This window comes from Rhinatrema bivittatum, chromosome 9 (assembly GCF_901001135.1).
Source record: "Rhinatrema bivittatum chromosome 9, aRhiBiv1.1, whole genome shotgun sequence".
NCBI classification, from domain to species: domain Eukaryota; kingdom Metazoa; phylum Chordata; class Amphibia; order Gymnophiona; family Rhinatrematidae; genus Rhinatrema; species Rhinatrema bivittatum.
This window is the reverse complement of record NC_042623.1, coordinates 232828623-232850873: the sequence shown is the minus strand read 5'-3', so window position 1 is coordinate 232850873 and position 22251 is coordinate 232828623. Positions and strand designations below refer to the sequence as shown.

General features: G+C 47.3%; 1 protein-coding gene across 6 annotated transcripts in view; it reads left to right on the top strand.

Annotated features, from left to right (window-relative positions):
- LOC115099048 (very long-chain specific acyl-CoA dehydrogenase, mitochondrial-like) overlaps positions 1–22251 on the top strand; it is a 490244-nt gene that overhangs the window by 314239 nt on the left and 153754 nt on the right. For all 6 annotated transcript variants that reach the window (XM_029616323.1, XM_029616322.1, XM_029616317.1 and 3 more), the window contains 2 exons: positions 15913–15975; positions 16078–16179. In XM_029616323.1, the coding sequence (XP_029472183.1) occupies positions 15913–15975; positions 16078–16179 (165 nt within the window). The remainder of the gene's footprint in view (positions 1–15912; positions 15976–16077; positions 16180–22251) is intronic.

Below are 22251 nucleotides of genomic sequence, written 5' to 3'. Positions count from 1 at the left end.
TGTGATAGAGTGTGGTATGTGTGAGGGTGTGTGAATTGTATGGGTTGGAAGTATGGTGGGCTGGGTATGGGGCAAAAATGGAAAATAGGTTGGGATGGTGACATGATGAAGGTTTTACTGTTGTCAGTTTGTATTAGACAATTGCACTGTATCAGATGCTTTGTAGTTGGTTGTACCTGTCTTTGTGCGAGACTTGTTACCTGTTCATGTTCTATCCCAATAAAAATGATTTTGAAAAAAAAAAGAAAGAAAAATTCAAATCTCAAATCCATTCTCCCTCTTCTGCAACCCAATGACTGGATGTGCTCCCTCGACCTGAAGGATGCATACACTCATATACTAATGCACTAATCTTCCTGGCGCTACCTCTGTTTTCGGGTCCAGGGGGAACACTACCAATACAAGGTTCTACCCTTTGGCCTCTCTTCAGTCTCGAGAGTGTTCACAAAATGTCTAGCAGTGGCGGTGGCTCATCTTTGACGACTCAGCATTCAGATCGTCCACTATCTAGACGACTGGCTATTGGTAGCCTCGGACACAGACACCTTGAGGATGCACACTCTGCACACGATCAATTGTCTACAGAGTCTTGGGTTCCTCATCAATTACGAGAAATCCCACCTGCAGCCTACTCAACTACTACAGTTCATCGGAGCCCAAATCAACACCGTTGCGAGCAGGGCTTACCTTCCCCAAGACAGACTCCACACTATCTCCTGCCCGGCACAACACTTGTGCAACGATCCTTATCCCTCTGCGCATCAAGTACTCAAACTCTTAGGCCATATGGCGGCAGCCATCCACGTCATGCCTCACACGAGATTCCATATGCGCTGCTTGCAATGGGGCCTCAAGCATCAATGGTGTCAATTCCTGCAACTACTAACGACCAGAATTTCACTGACGAAATCCATGACAGAGGATATCCAGTGGTGGCTGTCCTCCACGAACCTAGCCAGGGGGACTCTCTTTCGATCTCCACCGCACCAACTCATACTCCCGACAGATGCTTCCAGAAAGGGTTGGGGAGCCCACCTGGCCGATCTCAAGACACAAGGCCTATGGTTCCCTGAAGAATCCGACTATCAAATAAACCTACTAGAGCTCTGAGTGATATGGATCGCCCTGCAAGCCTTCTCCACTCAGGTCAAAGGGAATCGCCTTATGGTATACACAGACAATCAAGTCGCCATGTTTTACATAAACAAGGAAGGAGGGTACGGTTCCTGGACACTGTCAGGAGGCCATTCGAATTCTCTGTTGGGCAGAATCTGCCAACATAGCCCTCCAGGCTACATACCTACCAGGTCTAGACAACATCACGGCGGACCGCTGAACAGGGTTTTCCACCCATACGAATCGACCCTGAACCGGAAGATAGCCCTCAATATCTTTCGACTGTGAGGCTTCCCAAGGATGGATCTCTTTGCCATGGAACACAACCGTCAGGCTCCCATCTTCTGCTCCATCTACCCCAACAAGAAATGCTTCTCTCCGGATGCCTTCCTCATCCCATGGATGGAGGGATTACTCTACGCCTATCCTCCCATTCCCTTCATATCCAGAACCATTCAAAAATGCATTCAGGACGTAGCAGATTTGATTCTTATAGCGCCAGCTTGGCCAAGACAACCATGGTACGCCTATCTTCTACGTCTTTCTGTGGCCCCATCCATACCATTAGGGACGGATAAAACACTCCTGATTCAGGAAGGGTGGATGCTCCTCCACTTGCTGCATCGAACCCTTCACCTAATGGCGTGGAGATTGAAAGGACAATATTAAGACACCTCAACCTTCCTTCTCACATAGATGACATCCTCATTGCCTCCAGGAAACTTTCTACCAAGCTCAACTACAAAGAAAAATAGCATTGCTATTCCGAGTGGTGCAAATCAAGGGGGCTCGATCCATTCTCCTGCTCTGCTCCAAGCCTCCTGGAGTACCTTCACTCTCTCTACCAGACTGGTCTCGCTAAAACATCTGTCAGGGTGCATATCGTTACCAATGCAGCTTTTCATCACCCTCAAAATGGTCTGCCCATCTCCTATCATCCACTCATCTCTTAGGTTTTATGCGGGGCATGCTACGCCTCTGACCACCAGTAGCGAAGCCACCAGTAATCTGGGACCTTAATATTGTTTTAGAACAACTCATGAAGCCCCCCTTTGCACCTTTAGGTGCCTGTCATGTGAAATATCTCACCTGGAAAGTGTTTTTTCTGGTGGCAGTTACTTCAGCTAAAAGACTCAGTGAACTTCAGGCCTTAGTTCACTCTCTGCCTTATTTGGAATTCTACCATGACAAAGTTACCCTTCTCCCTCACCCCACCTTCCTACCCAAGGTAGTATCCGCTTTCCATCTCAATCAAACAATAACCTTGCTGACCTTCGTACCAAAGCCCCACCGCAACGAACGAGACCAACTCCTTCATACACTGGACTACAAAAGAGCTTTGGCTTACTATAGACAGAGGACTCAAATGCCCTCCAGGTCCTCTCAGCTCTTCCTCTCCTTCAACCCTATTGCTCCTGGCCACCGGTCTCCAAGAGAACTATCACCAGCTGAATGTCACAATGTATTCATTTCTGCTATGAGAAACGATCATCTGCACTGAAAAACAGAAATCATGCTCATCAAATATGAGCCACAACAACCTCCGTCGCCCATCTCAGAAAGGTGCCATTACTAGAAATTTGCAAAGCAGCCATGTGGTCCTCAGTGCACACGTTCATGTCGCACTACTGTCTCCATCATCAAGTGACCTCCAATGCTGCAATGGGCTCCACAGTCTTGTCCAACTTCCTAATCGTCCATTAGGGTTGTGTCCCTGAATTACTAAAATATGGACCCTACCTGGACATAAACCAGGGCTTGGGATGCCTCGATGGCCTACCTACATGAAGTTCCCATTGTAGACATCTGTAAAGCAGCAACATGGTCATCGCTGCACACTTTCACATCCCATTATTGTTTGGATAAACAAAGTGAGAATGATGCATTAATGGGATGGACTATCCTACAGAAGAGCACATGTTCCTCAAATACCCAGCCTTCATAGGAACTGTCCGCCATAAACTCTTGTACTGAGCAAATATACAAAATTACACTAATCAGCTGCTTAATACTTCAGCTGAGGACTCCCAGACAGCATGGCTAATTCAGCTGCTTATCTACGTGAAAAGAGCAAGTTTGCTTACCGTAAACGGTGTTTTCCATAGATAGCAGATGAATTAGCCATGCTGACCCGCCCACCTCCCCAGACATTTCCAGCATAACCTACACTTGCTTTGATACTGACTGAGGAGCCTGAAGTAAATCAGAGAAGATAAAAGAGAGAGCACCTAGATGAAAGACTTTACTAGACTTAGGGGCTCATTTATCAAAGTGCTATATAGCGTTTTCGCATGTAAAAAATGCCTTTAATGCATGTTGGGCATGCTCAGTGTGTTCAATGTGCCAGTCAAAGCTTTCTAGAAACTTTGACAGAAAAGTCTTCCGTGATAGGGCTCCGTCCAGTGACGTCACCCATATGTGAGGACTACATCCTGTTGTCCTGGGAGAATACCTGTTACAGTTAAGCAACTCTTCTTTCCCCTAAGTAAACTTGATTAATAGCAGTTAATGGACTTCTCCTCCAAGAACTTATCCAAACCCTTTTTGAACCCAGCTACACTAACTGCACTAATCACATCCTCTGGCAACAAATTCCAGAGCTTCATTCGCACGTCGGGCTTTTAAAATTCACCTTAGTGTATATCCTTAAAAATAAAGAGAGTCATTTTTGCAGCGAAAAAAGCTTACATCAAAAAATCATATAACTTTAAATGGAAAAGGTTTTCAATCTAATGTACATTAAAAAAAAAGGATCCATTCATCTATTCGACTTCAACTATTCTTCAATAGTTCTCCAGCTCTGAATTGAAGACTAAGTCCATAAGAGTCCACTTGAATTCTATAACAGCATATCATCAACAGCTGGAGGGGCTTTCTATATTTCTACATCCTATAGTGGCAAGATTCATTAATGGCCTGTATCATTTTCAAATTTAAAAAATCCTTCTACACAGTAGGACTTAGTCATGCTTGCTCAGCTCCTGAAACTCCTTTTTGAGTCTTTATCAATAGTAGATTTAAAATGTTTTTCTTAGAAAGTATTATTTTTGATAGCAGTAATTTTTTTTTTTGTCAAAATAGTTTTTATTGGCAAGGAAACACCACCAGGCCGCAATGGGCCCAAAAAATAGAAGGCAACACAGAACAAAAATAAATAACCATAGAACAGTGTAAAGTCAAACCATGACATCCAAATATATGCTGCATGACAGCTGTAGTATCTCCATCCCATTTCTTTTTTACCAGTTAAACAGTTCCCAACCCAACCATACTGAACTGACCACCCAACCATACAACCTACATTCATACCACATTCTCACCATTCAACAATCCTTTCCCAGACCCCCTGTAGCCCCCCTTCCAACCCCCCCCCCCCACCCCCAGAGACCTGAGAATCTATCCAGTCAGAAGTATATCCACTCTCCTGAAGCCAGCCTACTAAATTTGTCTTTAGACCGATCTGGATCCATAGAGCAGGCTTGTGGGCTGGACAAAAGAAACTTCCCGGAGGAGGGAAGCGACGCTCTCGAACATTGGAAAATGACGAACACAGTGGACCAAAAGGGTTGCAGAGTCCGACATTGATACAGCCGGTGTACCAACGTGCCCTCATCTCGCTCACACTTGATGCACGGGGGAGAATCCACGCTTCCCATCTTAAACCGACGAACATCATCGCAGTAGATACTATGTAGGATTTTATATTGTACTTCCCAGAGCTCAATATCAGGGATTTGCCGGTGCACTGCTTCAAAATACCGAGAGAACTGCGGGACTGTGATCGACTCACCGAGAGTAGTAGTCCATTTTGTGGCCAAAAATTCCAAGCAACTATCCTTTTGCATCGTCCACCAAGTGTAACCCATCCAGTCACAGTGAGTAGCAAAGGCTGATTCCAGCCCCACCCGCTCAGGCGTCCATTTGAAAGATGACAAATAGTGGCGTGTTTGCAAGTATGCAGAGAATTGGTTGGTTGGCAGATGATAATTTTTAACTAGAGTTGCATAATCTAGCAATACATAGTTAACATGATCATAAAAGTGAAAGGCATACATAGCCCCTTTACGTGCCCACAGATGAAACAGTGCCCCACAGTCCCTACCCGGTACAAAGCCTACAATCCCTGTTAAAGGCTCCAACAGGGAGAGGAGCCCCACCATACCCCCCTGCCGGCGGAGCCACCGCCAAGCGGATATACAAGGCACCATCAATACCCTGGGGTAGTCCAGCTTACGGCATTCATTCACACTCGCTTGTATAAGGCTTAGGGGAGACCAAGGGGTAGGCATCCCACTCATCAGCTCAGGCACACAATATTTATACTCCCCCGTAATCCATTCTCCCACAAATCTCATTTGACATGCGGCGTAATAAAGACGAAAGTCTGGCAGGCCATACCCTCCTTTCTCCCGAGCACGTGTCATGGTCGCATAGCTGAGACGTGCCTGTTTCCCCTTCCACAAAAACGTTTGTAAGGCAGTTGACAGGCGCTTGAGATCACCCTCCTGGAGCCAACATGGAACCATGTGGAGAACATAAAGAATCTTAGGAGCTATAATCATTTTAATAAGAGTGCATCTGCCAAAAAGGGAAAGGGGTAGGGGGCCCCACGCCTCCAGCTGAGACCCTTTTTTCTCCAATATGCTAGTAACATTGAGCTCATACAATTGCCGCAGATCCCTAGGTACCCAAATCCCCAAGTATTTTAGTTTATCCGGTGCCCATTTAAAGGGAAAGGAGCCTATCCAAGTATTTTGCAGCTGGGGATCTAAAGCCAGAGCTTCAGATTTTCCAAAATTAATCCTCAGACCTGCCACCTCTTGAAATTGTGTGAAAAGATCAATTATCACTGGAATACTGATGCGAGGTTTACCCACAAAAAGTAACACATCATCCGCAAACAGTGCAGTCCGTAATGACTGGTGGCCCACCCGCATTCCCCCAAATCTGGGGGTCTTCCCGTAACCGAATAGCTAAGGGCTCCAAGGCTAGCACGAAAAGCAGTGGGGAGAGTGGACAGCCCTGGTGAACTCCACAATGCAAGTCAAAAGGGGGGGGGGTCGTTTTCCCATTAATCAAAATACTGGCACTGGGATTACTGTAAAGAATCTCCACCCACCGTAGAAACTCCCCGCCCAGCCCATACTGCCGCAATGCCCAGAAGAGGAAGTCCCACGACAATGAGTCAAAGGCCTTCTCGGCATCTAAACTCAAAATCATCGCATCCACTTTAGCAGAATAGCTAAGGGAGGCAATTAAGCGGCGTACATTACGTACCCCTTGCCGGCCCCGAACAAACCCCGTCTGGTCACTATGAACTAAGGAGGGGAGAATGACACTAAGTCGCACGGCCAGGATAGCAGCCAACAACTTGATATCGACATTAAGTAAGGAAATAGGTTGATAGGAGCCTACTTCCGTTGGGTCCTTACCCGGCTTTGGCAGCACAACTATAACCGAATGGTTCAAGGCCGCCGAAAGGGCATTTGAGTCAATCAAATCATTATAAAATGTCTGAAGAGGTTTGAGCAGGAGGAATTTCAAGATCTTATAGAACTCGGACCCAAACCATCTTGGCCCGCTGCCTTCCCAAGCTTAAGTTTTTTTATCACTGCGTAAATCTCCTGCTCCGTGATAGGCATGTTAAGGGCCCCAATCTGATCAGGGGTCAGGCGGGGCCAGATAATAGACTGAAACAGGGCGTCTGTAGCAATCGGATCTCTATATTTTGTCTCATAAGGTTGCTGTTAATATTCAAGGAACCTGGCGGATATAGCCGCCTGGGTGATCTGATGGACCCCGGTTCGATCCTTGATGCCCGCTATAGCTGTCTTCTGATCGCGAGGGTGCACCAAATAGGCTAAGAGCTTGCTAGCCCGATTCCCATATTTATAGAGTTGATGCTGATAATACTTAAGAGATTTGGAGGCCCTCTGATGGAGCAAGCAATTTAACGTTTAAGAACATAAGAACATGCCATACTGGGTCAGACCAAGGGTCCATCAAGCCTAGCATCCTGTTTCCAACAGTGGCCAAACCAGGCCATAAGAACCTGGCAAGTACCCAAAAACTAAGTCTATTCCATGTTACTGTTGCTAGTAATAGCAGTGGCTATTTTCTAAGTCAACTTAATTAAAAGCAGGTAATGGGCTTCTCCTCCAAGAACGTATCAAATCCTTTTTTAAACACAGATATACTAACTGCACTAACCACATCCTCTGGCTACAAATTCCAGAGTTTAATTGTGCGTTGAGTAAAAAAGAACTTTCTCTGATTAGTTTTAAATGTGCCACATGCTAACTTCATGGAGTGCCCCCTAGTCTTTCTATTATCTGAAAGAGTAAATAACTGATTCACATCTACCCGTTCTAGACCTCTCATGATTTTAAACACCTCTATCATATCCCCCCTCAGCCGATTCTTCTCCAAGCTGAAAAGTCCTAACCTCTTTAGTCTTTCCTCATAGGGGAGCTGTTCCATCACCCTTATCATTTTGGTAGCCCTTCTCTGTTCCTTCTCCATCGCAATTATATTTTTTTGAGATACGGCGATCAGAATTGTACACAGTATTCAAGGTGAGGTCTCACCATGGAGTGATAGAGAGGCATTATGACATTTTCCGTTTTATTCACCATTCCCTTTCTAATAATTCCCAACATTCTGTTTGCTTTTTTGACTGCCGCAGCACACTGTACTGACAATTTCAATGTGTTATCCACTATGACACCTAGATCTCTTTCTTGGGTTGTAGCACCTAATATGGAACCTAACATTGTGTAAGTATAGCATGGGTAATTTTTCCCTATATGCATCACCTTGCACTTATCCACATTAAATTTCATCTGCCATTTGGATGCCCAATTTTCCAGTCTCACAAGGTCTTCCTGCAATTTATCACAATCTGCTTGTGATTTAACTACTCTGAACAATTTTGTATCATCTGCAAATTTGATTATCTCACTCGTATTTCTTTCCAGATCATTTATAAATATATTGAAAAGTAAGGGTCCCAATACAGATCCCTGAGGCACTCCAAGACCACTCCCTTCCACTGAGAAAATTGTCCATTTAATCCTACTCTGTTTCCTGTCTTTTAGCCAGTTTGCAATCCACAAAAGGACATCGCCACCTATCCCATGACTTTTTACTTTTCCTAGAAGCCTCTCATGAGGAAGTTTGTCAAACGCCTTCTGAAAATCCAAGTATACTACATCTACCGGTTCACCTTTATCCACATGTTTATTAACTCCTTCAAAAAAGTGAAGCAGATTTGTGAGGCAAGACTTGCCTTGGGTAAAGCCATGCTGACTTTGTTCCATTAAACCATGTCTTTCTATATGTTCTGTGATTTTGATGTTTAGAACACCTTCCACTATTTTTCCTGGCACTGAAGTCAGGCTAACCGGTCTGTAGTTTCCCGGATCGCCCCTGGAGCCCTTTTTAAATATTGGGGTTACATTAGCTATCCTCCAGTCTTCAGGTACAATGGATGATTTTAATGATAGGTTACAAATTTTTACTAATAGGTCTGAAATTTCATTTTTTAGTTCCTTCAGAACTCTGGGGTGTATACCATCCGGTCCAGGTGACTTACTATTCTTCAGTTTGTCAATCAGGTCTCCCACATCTTCTAGGTTCACCGTGATTTGATTTAGTCCATCTGAATCATTACCCATGAAAACCTTCTCCAGTACGGGTACCTCCCCAACATCCTCTTCAGTAAACACCGAAGCAAAGAAATCATTTAATCTTTCCACGATGGCCTTATCTTCTCTAAGTGCCCCTTTAACCCCTAACTTGATCAACTTGACCCTTAGCAGACGGGGTCATATCAACCACATGACGCTGCTGTGTGGTTTTGAGGACCTGAGTAAGCCGCAGAATCTCAGCATTTCTTTGACGGTTGGCCCTAGCCACGTACGCGATGATTTCCCCGCGCATTACCACTTTCCCTGCTTCCCATAAGGTCGCCGAGGAAATGGCCGGGGTAGAATTGAGTAACATATACTCCTTCCAACAAGCCTATAGGTGAGCACAAAACACTTCGTCCCTAAATAGATTGGGCCGCATGCGCCAAGAAAATGGGGGTCGGACTCCCGGATCACACCAAAGCTGGACAGTGACCGGGGAGTGGTCAGAAAGAGTACGAACACCAATGTTAGCCTCCTCCACTCTAACAAACCATTTATCTGAATCAAGCAAGTAATCCAGCCTTGAGAACACTTGGTGTGGGTTAGAGTAAAATGTGAAGTCAAGTTTGCCAGGGTTTAGGACCCGCCACACATCTAATAGCTGCAGTTCATTGCACAAGAAGTTCACTCCCCCTTCCTGATCCTTAGTTATACCAAGTTCAGGGGGTTTACAGTCTATTCGTTTATCGGCTACGACATTCAGATCCCCTCCCACCACCAAGACATGGTCAGAAAAATCTGCTAACAGTCCCACCAAGTAGGAAAAAATGGCTTGGGAATAGATATTGGGGCCATAAATATTACAAAAAACTATCTTCTGTTGACCTAAGACCCCAGCCGCTATCACATAAAGTCCCTCTGTATCATGACAAGTTTTAGTAAGGCGAAAAGGCAGCTGCTTATGAATGAGGATGGCAACACCCCGCTTGCGTGCTGTATAGGAGGAGAATATACACTGGCCCACCCACTCTCGTTTGAGTTTGCGATGCTCATCATCACACAAATGAGTCTCCTGGAGAAAAACAACTTGGGAATGCATACGACTAAACATAGATAGTAGCCTCTTCCACTTTAGAGGAGAGTGGACGCCATCCACATTTAAAGTGTTAACGCTAACCTTCGCCATGTCGCTCCTTAACAAAAGCAGTTACTAGGAGAGCCCAAAAGAAGGCCTCCAGCTCCACATCATCCCACACCTTGTGGCCCCCCAGCCTAGGCCACAAAAGTGCACAAAGATAGGCAGAATAGATCTTGGTCCCTGGTCCCCATCCCCCTCCTACCCCCCCTCTGGTTCTCCAGAACTCTTGAACACACACACCCCCATTCACACTCCCCAGCCGCACCCATACACAGACACACACCACCTACACCACAGTCACGCGCCCCAAGAGGCCCAGAGCCACTCCCCCCCCCCCCTATTGTGTGGGATGGTGGAGAAAAGCTCTCCTCTAGTCCCCCCCAAGCCCCCCCGACCCCTCTCAAATGCTAGCACCATTGTAAAAAATCCTTTCAGAAATAACATAAGCCTGTGGAATCAATTGCAGAGTATCGTGCTCTAGACCTGGGGGGGCTCAGAAACTATAGCCCCAATGTGAAGTCCCAAAATAAAGTTACAGGTCCAGGTACAACATGCCACAGATGTACAGACTGGAGGCAAATTCCATGGCCATCAATCAAGGGAATACTTCAAATAAAAAAAAAAAAAGAACCGGAGCGCAAACTAGAGGGCTCCCAACAGAAATGAAGAGGCAAACAAAGCCAGCCTGAAACTGCCCTTCACTCTCCGCCGGCATTTGGTAAGGTGGCACTAAACTGCTCTGTGTCATCCTTAGAGGTGAAAAAAAGAACCTTATTATCATGGAAGACGCGTAGCTTGGCCAGGTAAAGCAGTCCGATTTGAATGCCCTGCTTGTGTAATTTCGTGCAAACTGGGGACATATTTTTCCGCAGCGCTGTCATTGCAGCCGAAAAGTCGTTGAAGAGGAGGATCTTGTGACCTTGGTAGTCTAGGGTAGCCTACTGTTTGGAAGCTCGCATAATCTGAGTTTTTTGAGCCCGGCCTGGGCCTTCCCGCAGCACACTGACACAGTGGACTCGCTCGCAAATCAGTGGGGCTGCAGAAAAATCCAGACCAAGCTGCGCAGGCAGCCAGGCCTCCACCAAGTTAGGCAGCTCACCATCCTTAACTGACTCAGGCACCCCAATGATACGGATATTATTCCGCCGACTTCTATCTTCTAAGTCCTCGATTTTAGCTAGCAAGTCCTTTTGAGTAGCCTGTAACGCTTCCATGTGGCGCTCCGACTCCCCCAGTCGATCGCCATGGTCTGATAGGACATGTTCCGCCTCGTCCAATCGTTTATTTTGCCCCTCCAGGGCCAATTTGATGTCTTCCATATAAGCTTGTATCTTAGTAAGACGAAGATCTAGTGCCCCTGTGACACTTTGAGAAATCTGAAGCAAGGCATCCACAGAGAGAGAGTCTAAGACCTTGGTACTGGCAGGGGCTTCCGCCATCTTGGAAATGGGGTGGCGAGGACGGCACACAGCACTCTTCCGCGCACTTTGCTGTCGTATCGCCCGCTCCTCGTGGGTAATGTCAGGGACCGCGGAGCAGGGGGGGGGTCAGAATGTAGGGCGCTAGGTCTGTTTAGTTGAGGATTTCTGAAGGCGTTCAGTGAAGGATTTCTGGAGAAAAGCTCCAGGCAGATGATCCGAGTCACAGAGTGGAGGGCCTAAGCTTGTGTTGCGGCTCCAGCGGTAGTATCAGCCTGTATGGTCAAGGCACCAGGCCAGAGTCAGGGCTCAGTCCGCCTTCCTCCCTCACAAACAGACAGCAGGGGCGAGAAGGTCCGCTGCAAGGGCTCCCAATGCAAAGCCGTTGGCACTACAATTAAGGGGTCTCAACCTCCAGCCCCCTTGCCTGCTCATTACAGTACCTTGCAAAGGCAGTCACCATGTGCCAGGTGCTTCTTCCCCTGTAGGTCTGTCCGCTGCCCGCCTCTTTCCGCTCCGCAAGCATTGCAGAGTCGGCACAAAGGCCCCGAAGGCTTGCAGAGGCGAAGCGCCACGGGATCCCTTCACTCAGGCTCTCGGCAAGGGGGGCAGGGCAGCGGTCCGGGTGCCATCTTGGATTCACCGCATTGATGTTTGCCTCCTGACAATCCACCACCATCCGTCTTTGCCTGCCACCAAAACTGCTGCGTTAGAGTCCCAGTGGCTCCAGGATCTCTCCTGAGCCGATGGTCAGCAAAACTGCCGCGCTATCTTGGGGCTATTGGGGGGCATCGGAGCTCAAGACGCAGCTGTCCATCCCGGTGAGGAAGTAGAGCCGTAATTTTAACATGTAGAATAAGTGAACTACAAGCCTTGGCAGTGCACTCTGCCTATACACAAATTTTTAAGAATAAGTTAGTGTTAATAAAACATCCAAAGGTTTTGCCAAATATGGTTTCCCAAATTATTTTAAATCAATCTGTAGTTCTACCAACTTTTTTCACAAAACCACATACAAATAGAGGTGAACAAGTTCTTCATATTCTTGACTGTAGAAGAGCTTTATTGTTCTATTTGGAAAGATCAGTAACTTACAGAAAATCCTCTCAATTGTTTTTTTCCTTTAACTTAATAAAACAAGTCATGAAACAAACTCTCTCCATGTGGAAATCTGACTATTTCGAACTGCAATACTAAGGCAGGCCTTCAAAGTCACAATAAGAAGTTTAAAGGACGTTAGGTAACAGTCATTGCGACTTCCTTTGCACAACTTTGCTTGGTTTCAACAGAAGAAATCTGCAAAGCTGCTACTTGATCTTCTATCCATACCTTTATTAAATATTACTGCCTGGAAGATGATTCTAGACAGAATATCACTTTTGACTTGAAAAATACAGAACAAGACCGATGCTTTGGAAAGTAAAATATTTATTCTAATTGATCCAGATTAAAAATGATGATGATGGTCCAGGCCAAGGTTCAGGGTAAGCAGTGAGAATAATATCTGGGTCCAGGCCAAGGGTCAGGGTGGACAGCGAGTAGACAAAGTCAGAATCCAAGGCAGAGGTCAGAACTGGAGAATCAGGCCAAGACACACAAGGCACCGAGGGACAAGACAGGGTAAGACAGGCAGGGCAAGGGCATGGATAAGACACAGCAAGACAAGCAGGATAATGAGGCAGGCACAGGATCTGTTGCTGAGGCCTCAGCTAAAATGTGGCTGGGGTTTAAATCCCTGTGCACTGCACTGCAGTTCCCACTCCAGGGTCTATATTAGGTGTTAGGTGACATGCTTGTGCCTAGGGCAACCTGCAGAAACCGAGGAGGAAGGTATCGCGGCGTCATTGCTGTGATGACAGCTCATGGTGTCCCGGGATGAGTGCAGCCAGCCAAATGTTACATCTTTCTAAATTCAAGTTTGCAGTACCTCGTATACTAAAGCAGTTTAAAAACTATTTCATGCGACCCTCAGCTTGGGAGTCCTCACTTGTGTGACTGATATGGTCCTGCTTTTCCACAAAGTTGTCCATAGAGAGCAGAAGAAATCAGCCACACAATCCCACCCACTATCTCGGGGAGTTGAAGAATAGCTTGTAAAAAGACTGAGGAGGCTTGTGCAGCGGCAACTTTGCAAGAACACCTGCACATGCTCAGAAGGTGTTGCATTCGTGCCTGTTCTCGCCCTTGCTCCACCCTCTCTACCTTAGTGGCGACTCTCTTTGGGTCTGACGGACAGATGCTGCTGCGGCTTCTCCTCGCCATACTTCCTGGAATCCCCGGGCTGGCCTGACGCTGCGGATCCGCCATGTTCCTGATGACGTAAGGGCATGCGTGCGCGCTCCAGAGATGTAACAGCAAGGGCGCGTCCCTCGGGGGCGAACCCCTGTAGTGACGTCATCCGCTTCCACTTTAAAAGGTCTTTGCTTGCTACTCCTAAGTGAGTTAGCAAGGGACTCTGTTGGACTAGCTTCGGCTGTCCAAGACTACTTGCACTCGGGGAATTCATTCTCCGCTACTCTGCCTCCACCAGCTTACCTAGGGGTACCCGCTCCTCGGGGGCTCCGCTCTCTCTCTTCTTGATTTCAGATTACGAAGACAGGATCTGGTACTCGCTCCACGAGGGCCTACGTCCCTGAATGCTCAGGAGACTCCTTACTCCCTGGAAGCGATCGCAGACATGAATACTGTGAGTTCTATTACAGATAGGAATCGGTACTCGCTCCACGAGGGCCTATGTTCCTAACCTCCGAAGACTCCCTTCTGTCTAAGACGTTATCGCAGGTACGGAGATCGTGAGTCATTATTGCAGATTGCAGATAGGAACCAGTACTCGCTCCACGTTCCTATATCCCTTCTCAACTCTCTTCTATATCAGAAGCTATCATATATATATATATATTTTGAATTCTATTATAGATTACAGATAGGAACCGGTACTCGCTCCACGAGGGCTTATGTTCCTAAAACCCTCCAAAGACTCTCTTCTTTTCCATAAGCCATCTCATACACAGATATTGTAAGTTCTCATTCCAGACTGCATATAGGAACCAGTACTCGCCTATGGCTCCTGTTCCTGAATATACTGAAGACTCTCTGTTGCATAGAAGCCATTACAGATAGCTACAATTGTGAGTGTAACATCTACTACAGGTTATGTATCTGGCATATCCTGTCTACTCACTGTCTATAGTCTCTCTCTACAGCTCAGCAACCCAGAGACCGCAATTCCAGACTTAGAGGGATTTCAGCCCTGCCGGGCACATCAGCTCACTACTACCACCTCTGGTGGTTCTACTGCCTGTCTAATAAAGAACAATCTGCGTTTGTCTCCATACTCCAGCCTAGCTGGTGGTCCCTCTCAAGATATCCTCCTGGGGGCGCTGTCATCTGCCATCGGCCCAGGGATTCACCAATTTACATTAAGTGTTTATTCTTTACACTACCACTCTGTGGGAGCCAACCCACAATGGATTATTAACTCCTCCTATGGAATATTACACATTGCTAGCTCCTCCCCTTGGGGAAACAGCATTGATAACAAATTGCTGATTCCGCCCTCCTGGCGGCGTCATCGATAACAGAGTGAACTCCTCCCCTCTGGAGGAGCAGATCGCTAACAGATTGCTAACTCTGAGCAGCAGATTAGTAACAGATTGCTAACTCCTCCCTCTACAGGAGGAGATTTATAACAGATTGCTAACTCCTCCCTCTACAGGAGGAGATATCTAACAAAGGACTGTTTTTCTGAGCTCTGAGGGAGCACATGCTGCATTGGCACCATTGGAAGATGTCACATACTTGTGTGGCTGATTTGTCCTGCTGTCTATGGAAAACACCTGTTACAGGTAAACAACTTTGTTTAGTTGGGAATGAAATGTTACATCTTTTTAAATTCAAGTTTGCAGTACCTCGTTACTAAAGCAGTTTAAAAACTATTTCATGCAACCCTCAGCTTGGGAGTCCTCATTTGTGTGACTGATATGGTCCTGCTTTTCCACAAAGTTCTCCATAGAGAGCAGGAGAAATCAGCCACACAATCCCTCCCACTATCTCGGGGAGTTGAAGAATAGCTTGTAAAAAGACTGAGGAGACTTGTGCAACGGCAACTTTGCAAGAACACCTGCACATGCTCAGAAGGACTGTTTTTCTGAGCTCTGAGGGAGCACATGCTGCATTGGCACCATTGGATGATGTCACATACTTGTGTGGCTGATTTGTCCTGCTTTCTATGGAGAACACCTGTTACAGGTAAGCAACTTTGTTTAGTTGGGAATGAAAGCTTATAGTGCTTGGATCCCAGTCCTAGTTCAGAATAAGCTAGAAACCCAAAGGAGCAGGAGGAAACTGCCAAGTAAAAAAAAATTCATGTAATATTAGGTCATTAGAATATCAGATGTGCCATTATGGGTCAGACCAAAAGTCTATTTTGCCCAGCATCCTGTCTTCAATGGTGACAATCCAGGCCATTAGGAAATACCTGGTAGATCCAAATCCTTGTTGCTCATTCTCAAGGGTAAACGGTAGCTTTCCTTGAGTCTTTTTTGCAAACATTTTTGTGATATTGAAAAATTAAGGTTCTCCTTTTCTAATGTATTTATTCTATACTTAGGAAGCTGCCTGGTATGTCACTGATGAATGTATTCAAGTGATGGGAGGAATGGGATTTATGAAGGTAAAAGATTATTTATTTCCAAGATTATAGCAATAAATTAATATGTTTTTTTAAATTCTGTGTTATCACACAGAATAAAATGTGTATAATTGCCTTTTTCAGGGGGCTGGTGTTGAAAGAATCTTGAGGGACCTACGGATTTTCCGTATTTTTGAGGGTACTAATGATATCTTGCGATTATTTGTGGCACTGATTGGCATTGAGGTAAATTAATCAGTAAATAAGTAAGTAATAAAAACAAGATTACTTTCTCCTGGAATCCTTAAATATGACTTTTTTTTAAAATAAAGAGGATGAACCTTGTTTTTAAGATTTTGATCTTACTGTTATAATGGTATTATAATGTGTTTTTTCTCTGAAAGTTTGAAAAATTGTGTACTGTGCAATCAGACTTGCATGACTGTTTGACAGGACCTCTTAAAGATGCATGATGGGCAAGCTCATTCTTAGATATCGATAAGCTATGTGTAATACTGGAGTTGAATTACTACTGAATTGTTAAAATTTTGCCTTGAATTTGCTAGATGAAGCCATGTATTCTATCTCAATGCTCTGTTACAACCTTTCTTCATCAACAATCAGGATAGATCAGCCTTGCACATAAGTGATGGCACCAACATGGAAAATGTCTCTGAAAACTTAGAAAAGTCTAGGTTTTCCTGAGCATGTGCAAATGTTCATGAGCAGCAGCCTTGCACAGTCCTCCTCAGTCATGTTTTGTCTGCTCATGTGATTGGACATGCATTGTTGTCACTTTGTCTTTTTGGTGGTTTTTTTGCGTTTTCTTTGTAAATGTGCCTCCTTTAGCTGCAAGCCTTGATCATCCCAGTAATTTCATTAGTTAGGCTTTTTAAAAATAATTTTTGTTTATCAAAATACTTTTTATTGGTAAAGAAATTCCACCTTGCTGTCTGAAACCACAGCATGAATATTGAAAAGTACAGAACAGGTTACACAGGATTTAAGTCATTTCCTGTTTGCTGTTGCTGCTGTTCAAGGCCACCTCCCCCACCCCTTTTTTTTTTCCCCAGATGAGCATTAGTGACTCCATGGCCTCATTTTCTGGCAGAATTTTATTTGATTTCACTTCATCAATTTTTATTATTGTAACTGCATGACAGGGACATAAAATGATAGAGGGTCTGATGCCTGTTTGTGAGGTGAGCACCAATCTCTAGATGGGTTCAAAAAATAAAAATGGACAAGTGTAGTGGACCAGACTCAGAGGCATCTTTTGAAAATGCCTCTGTGACCTCTCTGACTGCACCCCTACACCTTGATTGAAGGAGGGTCTCACTTGGATCTTCAAACAACATAACTTTTATTGTACATTCTAGGATTCCCCAGCAGTCAGATTTTACAAAAATAATGTCACTGATTTAATCAGGGTTCACAGGATTTCACAGCAAGGCTATAGCAGTATCAACCACAGCAAAACCAACAAACCTTTCTTCCTTCGTGTTTGATCTTAATGTGCTTTATAGGAAAAATACATTATCACTTCTCATCTCTCCACTTTAGTAGAATATATTACTCACAATTCCCTCAGAGCTCTCTTCAAATAGTCTCATCATCACAGATCTTTTATTAGTCTTATAACTCTTTTCTCCTGCCTAGGGCAAGACAGTATCATAAGAACATAAGAAATTGCCATACTGGGTCAGACCAAGGGTCTATCAAGCCCAGCATCCTGTTTCCAACAGTGGCCAAACCAGGCTACAAGAACCTGGCAAGTACCCAAACACTAAGAAGATCCCATGCTACTGATGTAATTAATAGCAGAGGCCATTCTCTAAGTCAACTTGTTTAATAGCAGTTAATGGACTTCTCCAAGATCTTATCCAAACCTTTTTTAAACCCACCTACATTAACTGCACTAACCACATTCTCTGGCAACAAATACCAGAACTTAATTGTGCGTTCCCTGTACGTATCCGGATCAGTCCAGACAGTCCAGCAGGTGGAGACAGACTAAAATTTGAAGGATGCCCTATATCAGGACAGAGCCTATCCTCTAAACCTTCAGTATTCGTCTGTCTCCAGCAGGTGCAGCAGCTCACCCTTCGTTCTCTGCTCTAGGCTGGTCAGCCTTTTCCTTCTTCTTTTCCTTACGGATCAAGCAAGTACTTATTCCTTAGGAATTTTGTGATTTGTTCTTCCTGTTTTAATAACATTGGCAGGTTGGTTAGAAAGTCTGCAGAATTTTTCTTCAGGAGACGGCTCCGTCTTCTGGCTCTTGCCGGGCTCAGGGGGCTTGGCCCCTTGTGCAGTGCACAGCCTGTGTCCGTTATCGCTTCCAGGTGTGGGGTCCGGGGCTCTCCGGGTCTCGTCTCCCTACCTCTGGCTGCCGAAGGGTCTTACATTTATGCTGCTGTGCTCAGTTAAAAAAAAAAAAAAAAGTTTCCAGAGACACAGACACAGGTTAAGTTTTAAAGTATTTCTAGTACTTTTAATACTTATCTATAGCAGCGGACCAATATTTTTCCTTTTGTTCCTCACCTGGGCTTGTACCGGCAGCCAGACAGGCAGGAGTCAGCAGGATCCCCCCCTGCTTCATTCCGGGCCTCCAGGCTGTCAATCAAATTTTTTTCTCTGCAGCTTTTTTTTTCTTCAGTGCAGCTCTCTCTTGCTGCAGCAGACAGCCTGCTTTTATTCTCTGCAGCTCTCTTCGAATTTTCTGTGCAGGGGCTTCTTCTGTGCCTCCCTGCCGGGTGGGGAAGGTCCCCCATCGGCAGGGCAGGCAAATTTAGCCTGGGGATTGACCCCCCACAGCTTGGACAGGCCTTTCCCGGGTCGGGAAGCCCAGGAACGGCCGCCATTATGAATTTTTTATCGGCTTTGTTTTCGGAGCTCCCTGGGGCTGGGGGGCCGATTTTTTTGTAGCTACCCCCCCCCCCCCCCCCCGATTTCAGCCCCCTGGCCCCCCAGGTTGGGTTCCCTAACACCCCCTCGCCTCCCCTTCCTGGGACTTCTAGGGCTCGTTTTTTTCCCTTGTGTGCCCTCCTCCTGCGCAGATCTTCTTTAGTTAGCCAGCAGGAGGAGGGGGAAGGCCCCCCCTTGACTCCCCCCAACAAAATAAATAGATAAATATCTATTTTAAAAAAAAAAAGAATTTTTTCTCCGCACCGTTGATGTTTAGGTCGGCTGTGGAGCCCCCGGGGTTCCTTGGGAAGCGGGTGGTCCCGGGGTGCCCCCGAACCCTGCCGCCAATCCGGATGAGAAGAATACCTTTCATCCCTAGGGAGGGACGTCCCAAGGGTCTTATGGGCACCCTTACGGCTTCTTGCCCATGGATATGGACCAAGTCCTGGCGGGAATTAGGGATTCGGCAAGCGCCTTCCCCTTCCTCCCTTGCACAAGTTGCTGCGCCTGCGGGAATGGCAGGCGGGTCGTGCCCTGGACAAGCTCCCCCACCCGGAGGTATGCTTAAAAAAAAACCCCAAACAAACAAAAAAACCAAAACAAAACATTATAGTCCCCCCGTGGACTACTTTCTGCGGGCACGATACCAGAGGTTTTTTTTCCCCGGCTCCAAGCCGCCCAGGTCCGCATACTCGAGTCTCGTGTGAAGCGCACTTTCGATGTTCTGGCGCTAGGGGTGCGTGCGGCTATTTGCAGCAGTCTCATGCTGCGGGCAGGTCCCGTGGGCAGAGGCTGCGCATACAACCTTCTCCGCATCCAGACGACAGAGGCTGCGCATTCAACCTTCTCCGCGTCCGGACAACAGTGATGGCTTCGGCGACGTTCGCCAATCGGCTCCTCTGGCTGTGCCATTGGTCGGCCGCTCCGTCCTCCAAATCCCAGTGGGGCACGTTGCCGTTCAAAGGTAAGCTGCTCTTTATAAAGGACCTTGAGAAGCTATGGGTTCTTAGGGGAAGGTAAGGTCCATAAGCTTCAGGAGGACCGTCCGCAATCATCCCATCCCTCTCGAACGCGTTTTCGAGGCCGGCAACGGTATACCCCACGCGAGCAGGGCGACTCCTCCGGGGGTTTTCCTCTTATTCGCAGGCTTGGTCGCAGCCTTCTCATGGGTGCCGTCCCTCTTGCGGGGGCCAGCCCACGCACTACATCCTTACGCCTACCACACAATGAAGTTCGCTGGACTCGTTCCTCGGCCCTTTCCTAGGCGGTCTCTTCCCTGTTGTTCGTGAATTGGGTCACAATCATGTCAGCCCACTGGGTCTTCGACGTCCTTGGAGTTGGGTATGCTTTCGCTTGCTTGAGACTCTCGGGGTCCCCTTTTCCTTTTTCCCCGTGCGGTCGGTCCCAGTGTCAAGCGGTGCAGCACACCTCTTCCAGGCTTCTGTGTCTGGGTCTGGTGATCCCGGGTCCTGCCAGAGTGCTTGCCGCAGGCCAGTTATCTATTTACTTCGTCGTTCCCCGACAGGATGGGTATTCGTTCGTTCTCCGACCTTAAATGAGTCAACCGGGCTTTTAAGATCCCGTTTTTTTCCACATGGCAACTTGGCGAGTGGTCCTCGTGTCATTCTCGCCCCAGAGAGTTCCTCGCCTCACTCGTTTTGACTGCGGAGTCTCCCATTTTCCAGTTCATCGCAGCTACCATAGTCTCTTCGCGTTCGCTTAGACTTCAGTTCAGGGACCTTCCTTTTGATATTGCAACGGCACCTCGCATCTCCCCCGAAGTCATGGTGGCGGTGGTGGCAGCTCCCCGCAGGGAAGGTATCCTTCTTTTCCCCTACCTGGCTGCCTGACTCATCTGGCCCATGGTGGTGGCTCCCTGCCGGCAGGCGGTGGATCGCATGTTGGCTCTTCCCGCGTCTCTCGGGGGAGTGCTGGCTTCTCCAAGAGCAACCTTCAGCCCTTCCAGGATTTCGGGTTCCTGGGAGCCCATTTCGTCACCCGGGTGGGCAGGGTTCTCTTGCCCTGCGCACGCAGGCTCTCAAGTTGATCACAAGCCTCAGGATTGTATCTTGCTGCCTTCTCCGACGGCTTCTGCCTACCTGTAGTGTCTCGGACTCCTTGGCTCCTGCCATCGACCTCGGTCCTTGGGCCCTTGCTCCTATGCGCCCGTTCCAGTCGACGGTGCTATCCCACTGGTAGCCAGTGGCGGCACAGTTTCACACAGTCCTACCGTTTTTGGGCTCTACTGTTGCCGCCTTACAGTGGGGGTTTTCCCTTCCTTGTTTGCTACCGGGAATTCCTCTCCAACTCCCTCCATGGCCGATAGTACCCACGGCTACCAGTCTCTTGTGCTGGGTGCGGTCTGACTCTCCCAGCATGCCCAGGGGATATGGCCGACAACCCAGTCTCGCTGGCACATCCTTCGCTTGGAGTCTCGTCCGGTGGTCCTAGCTTTTCTGAAGTTTCTCGCCCTCATCCGCGCCAAGGCGATACGGGTCTTGTCCGCCAAATCCACCATAGTGGCTTACGTCAACCGCCCAGAAGGCGCCCGCATTCTACTGATGCCCTGGAAACCATCTGTCTCTTCACCGAGGCAGAGCGACATCTCCAGTGCCCGCCGGCCTTCTACATCGCGGGCACGGGGAATGTTCAGGCTGATTTTCTCAGTCGGCCGTCGCACGATCCGGGGGACTGGAAACTCGCTCACATGGCCATGCACCTCATCGTCGACAGGTGGTCCCCTCCCACCTGGACCTCATGGCGACCCTTTGCAATACCGAGGCCAATTGGTTTTTCTGCCGCTGGAGGGCACACGGCTCGGAGGGCGTAGATACTGTGGTTCCCCCTTGGTCGATGGTCTTCCCCCTGTACGTGCTCCCCCTGTGGCCCCTGGTCGGGAAAGTTCTCAGAAGAATAGAACCCCACCGGGGTCCTGTGGCCCTGGTGGCTACAGAGTGGCCGCGCAGACCTTAGTTTCATGGATCTCTCTCAACCTAGTGCCAGGCAGACCTCTGTGGCTACGCCATCTTCCTCGGCTCCCTCGTCAGGGACCTGTATTTTTCGACCAGGTCATTCGCTTCTGGCTACCGGCCTGGCTTTGGAACGGCGATGTCTAAGGTGCAAGGGCTATTAGGGGACGGTCATTTCCCTCTTGTTGCGGGCCCGGAAGCGGTCGACTCCCTGGAACGTGTTTGGGTCTGTTTGTGCGGAGTCGGGTTTCTCAACGTACTCCGTCCCAATCTCGTTAGCTCCTCTTCGCCAAGAAGGTTTTTCCGAGGGTTTTTCCTTCTTTCTCATCACGTACAGGTCTTCCCTCTCGGCTCTCTCCCTTGAGTCGGGTGGATGGTAGTCACTAAGCGGGCCACCCGGTTGTGATTTGATGCTTGAAGGGAGTCAAGCATCTACGTCCACCTT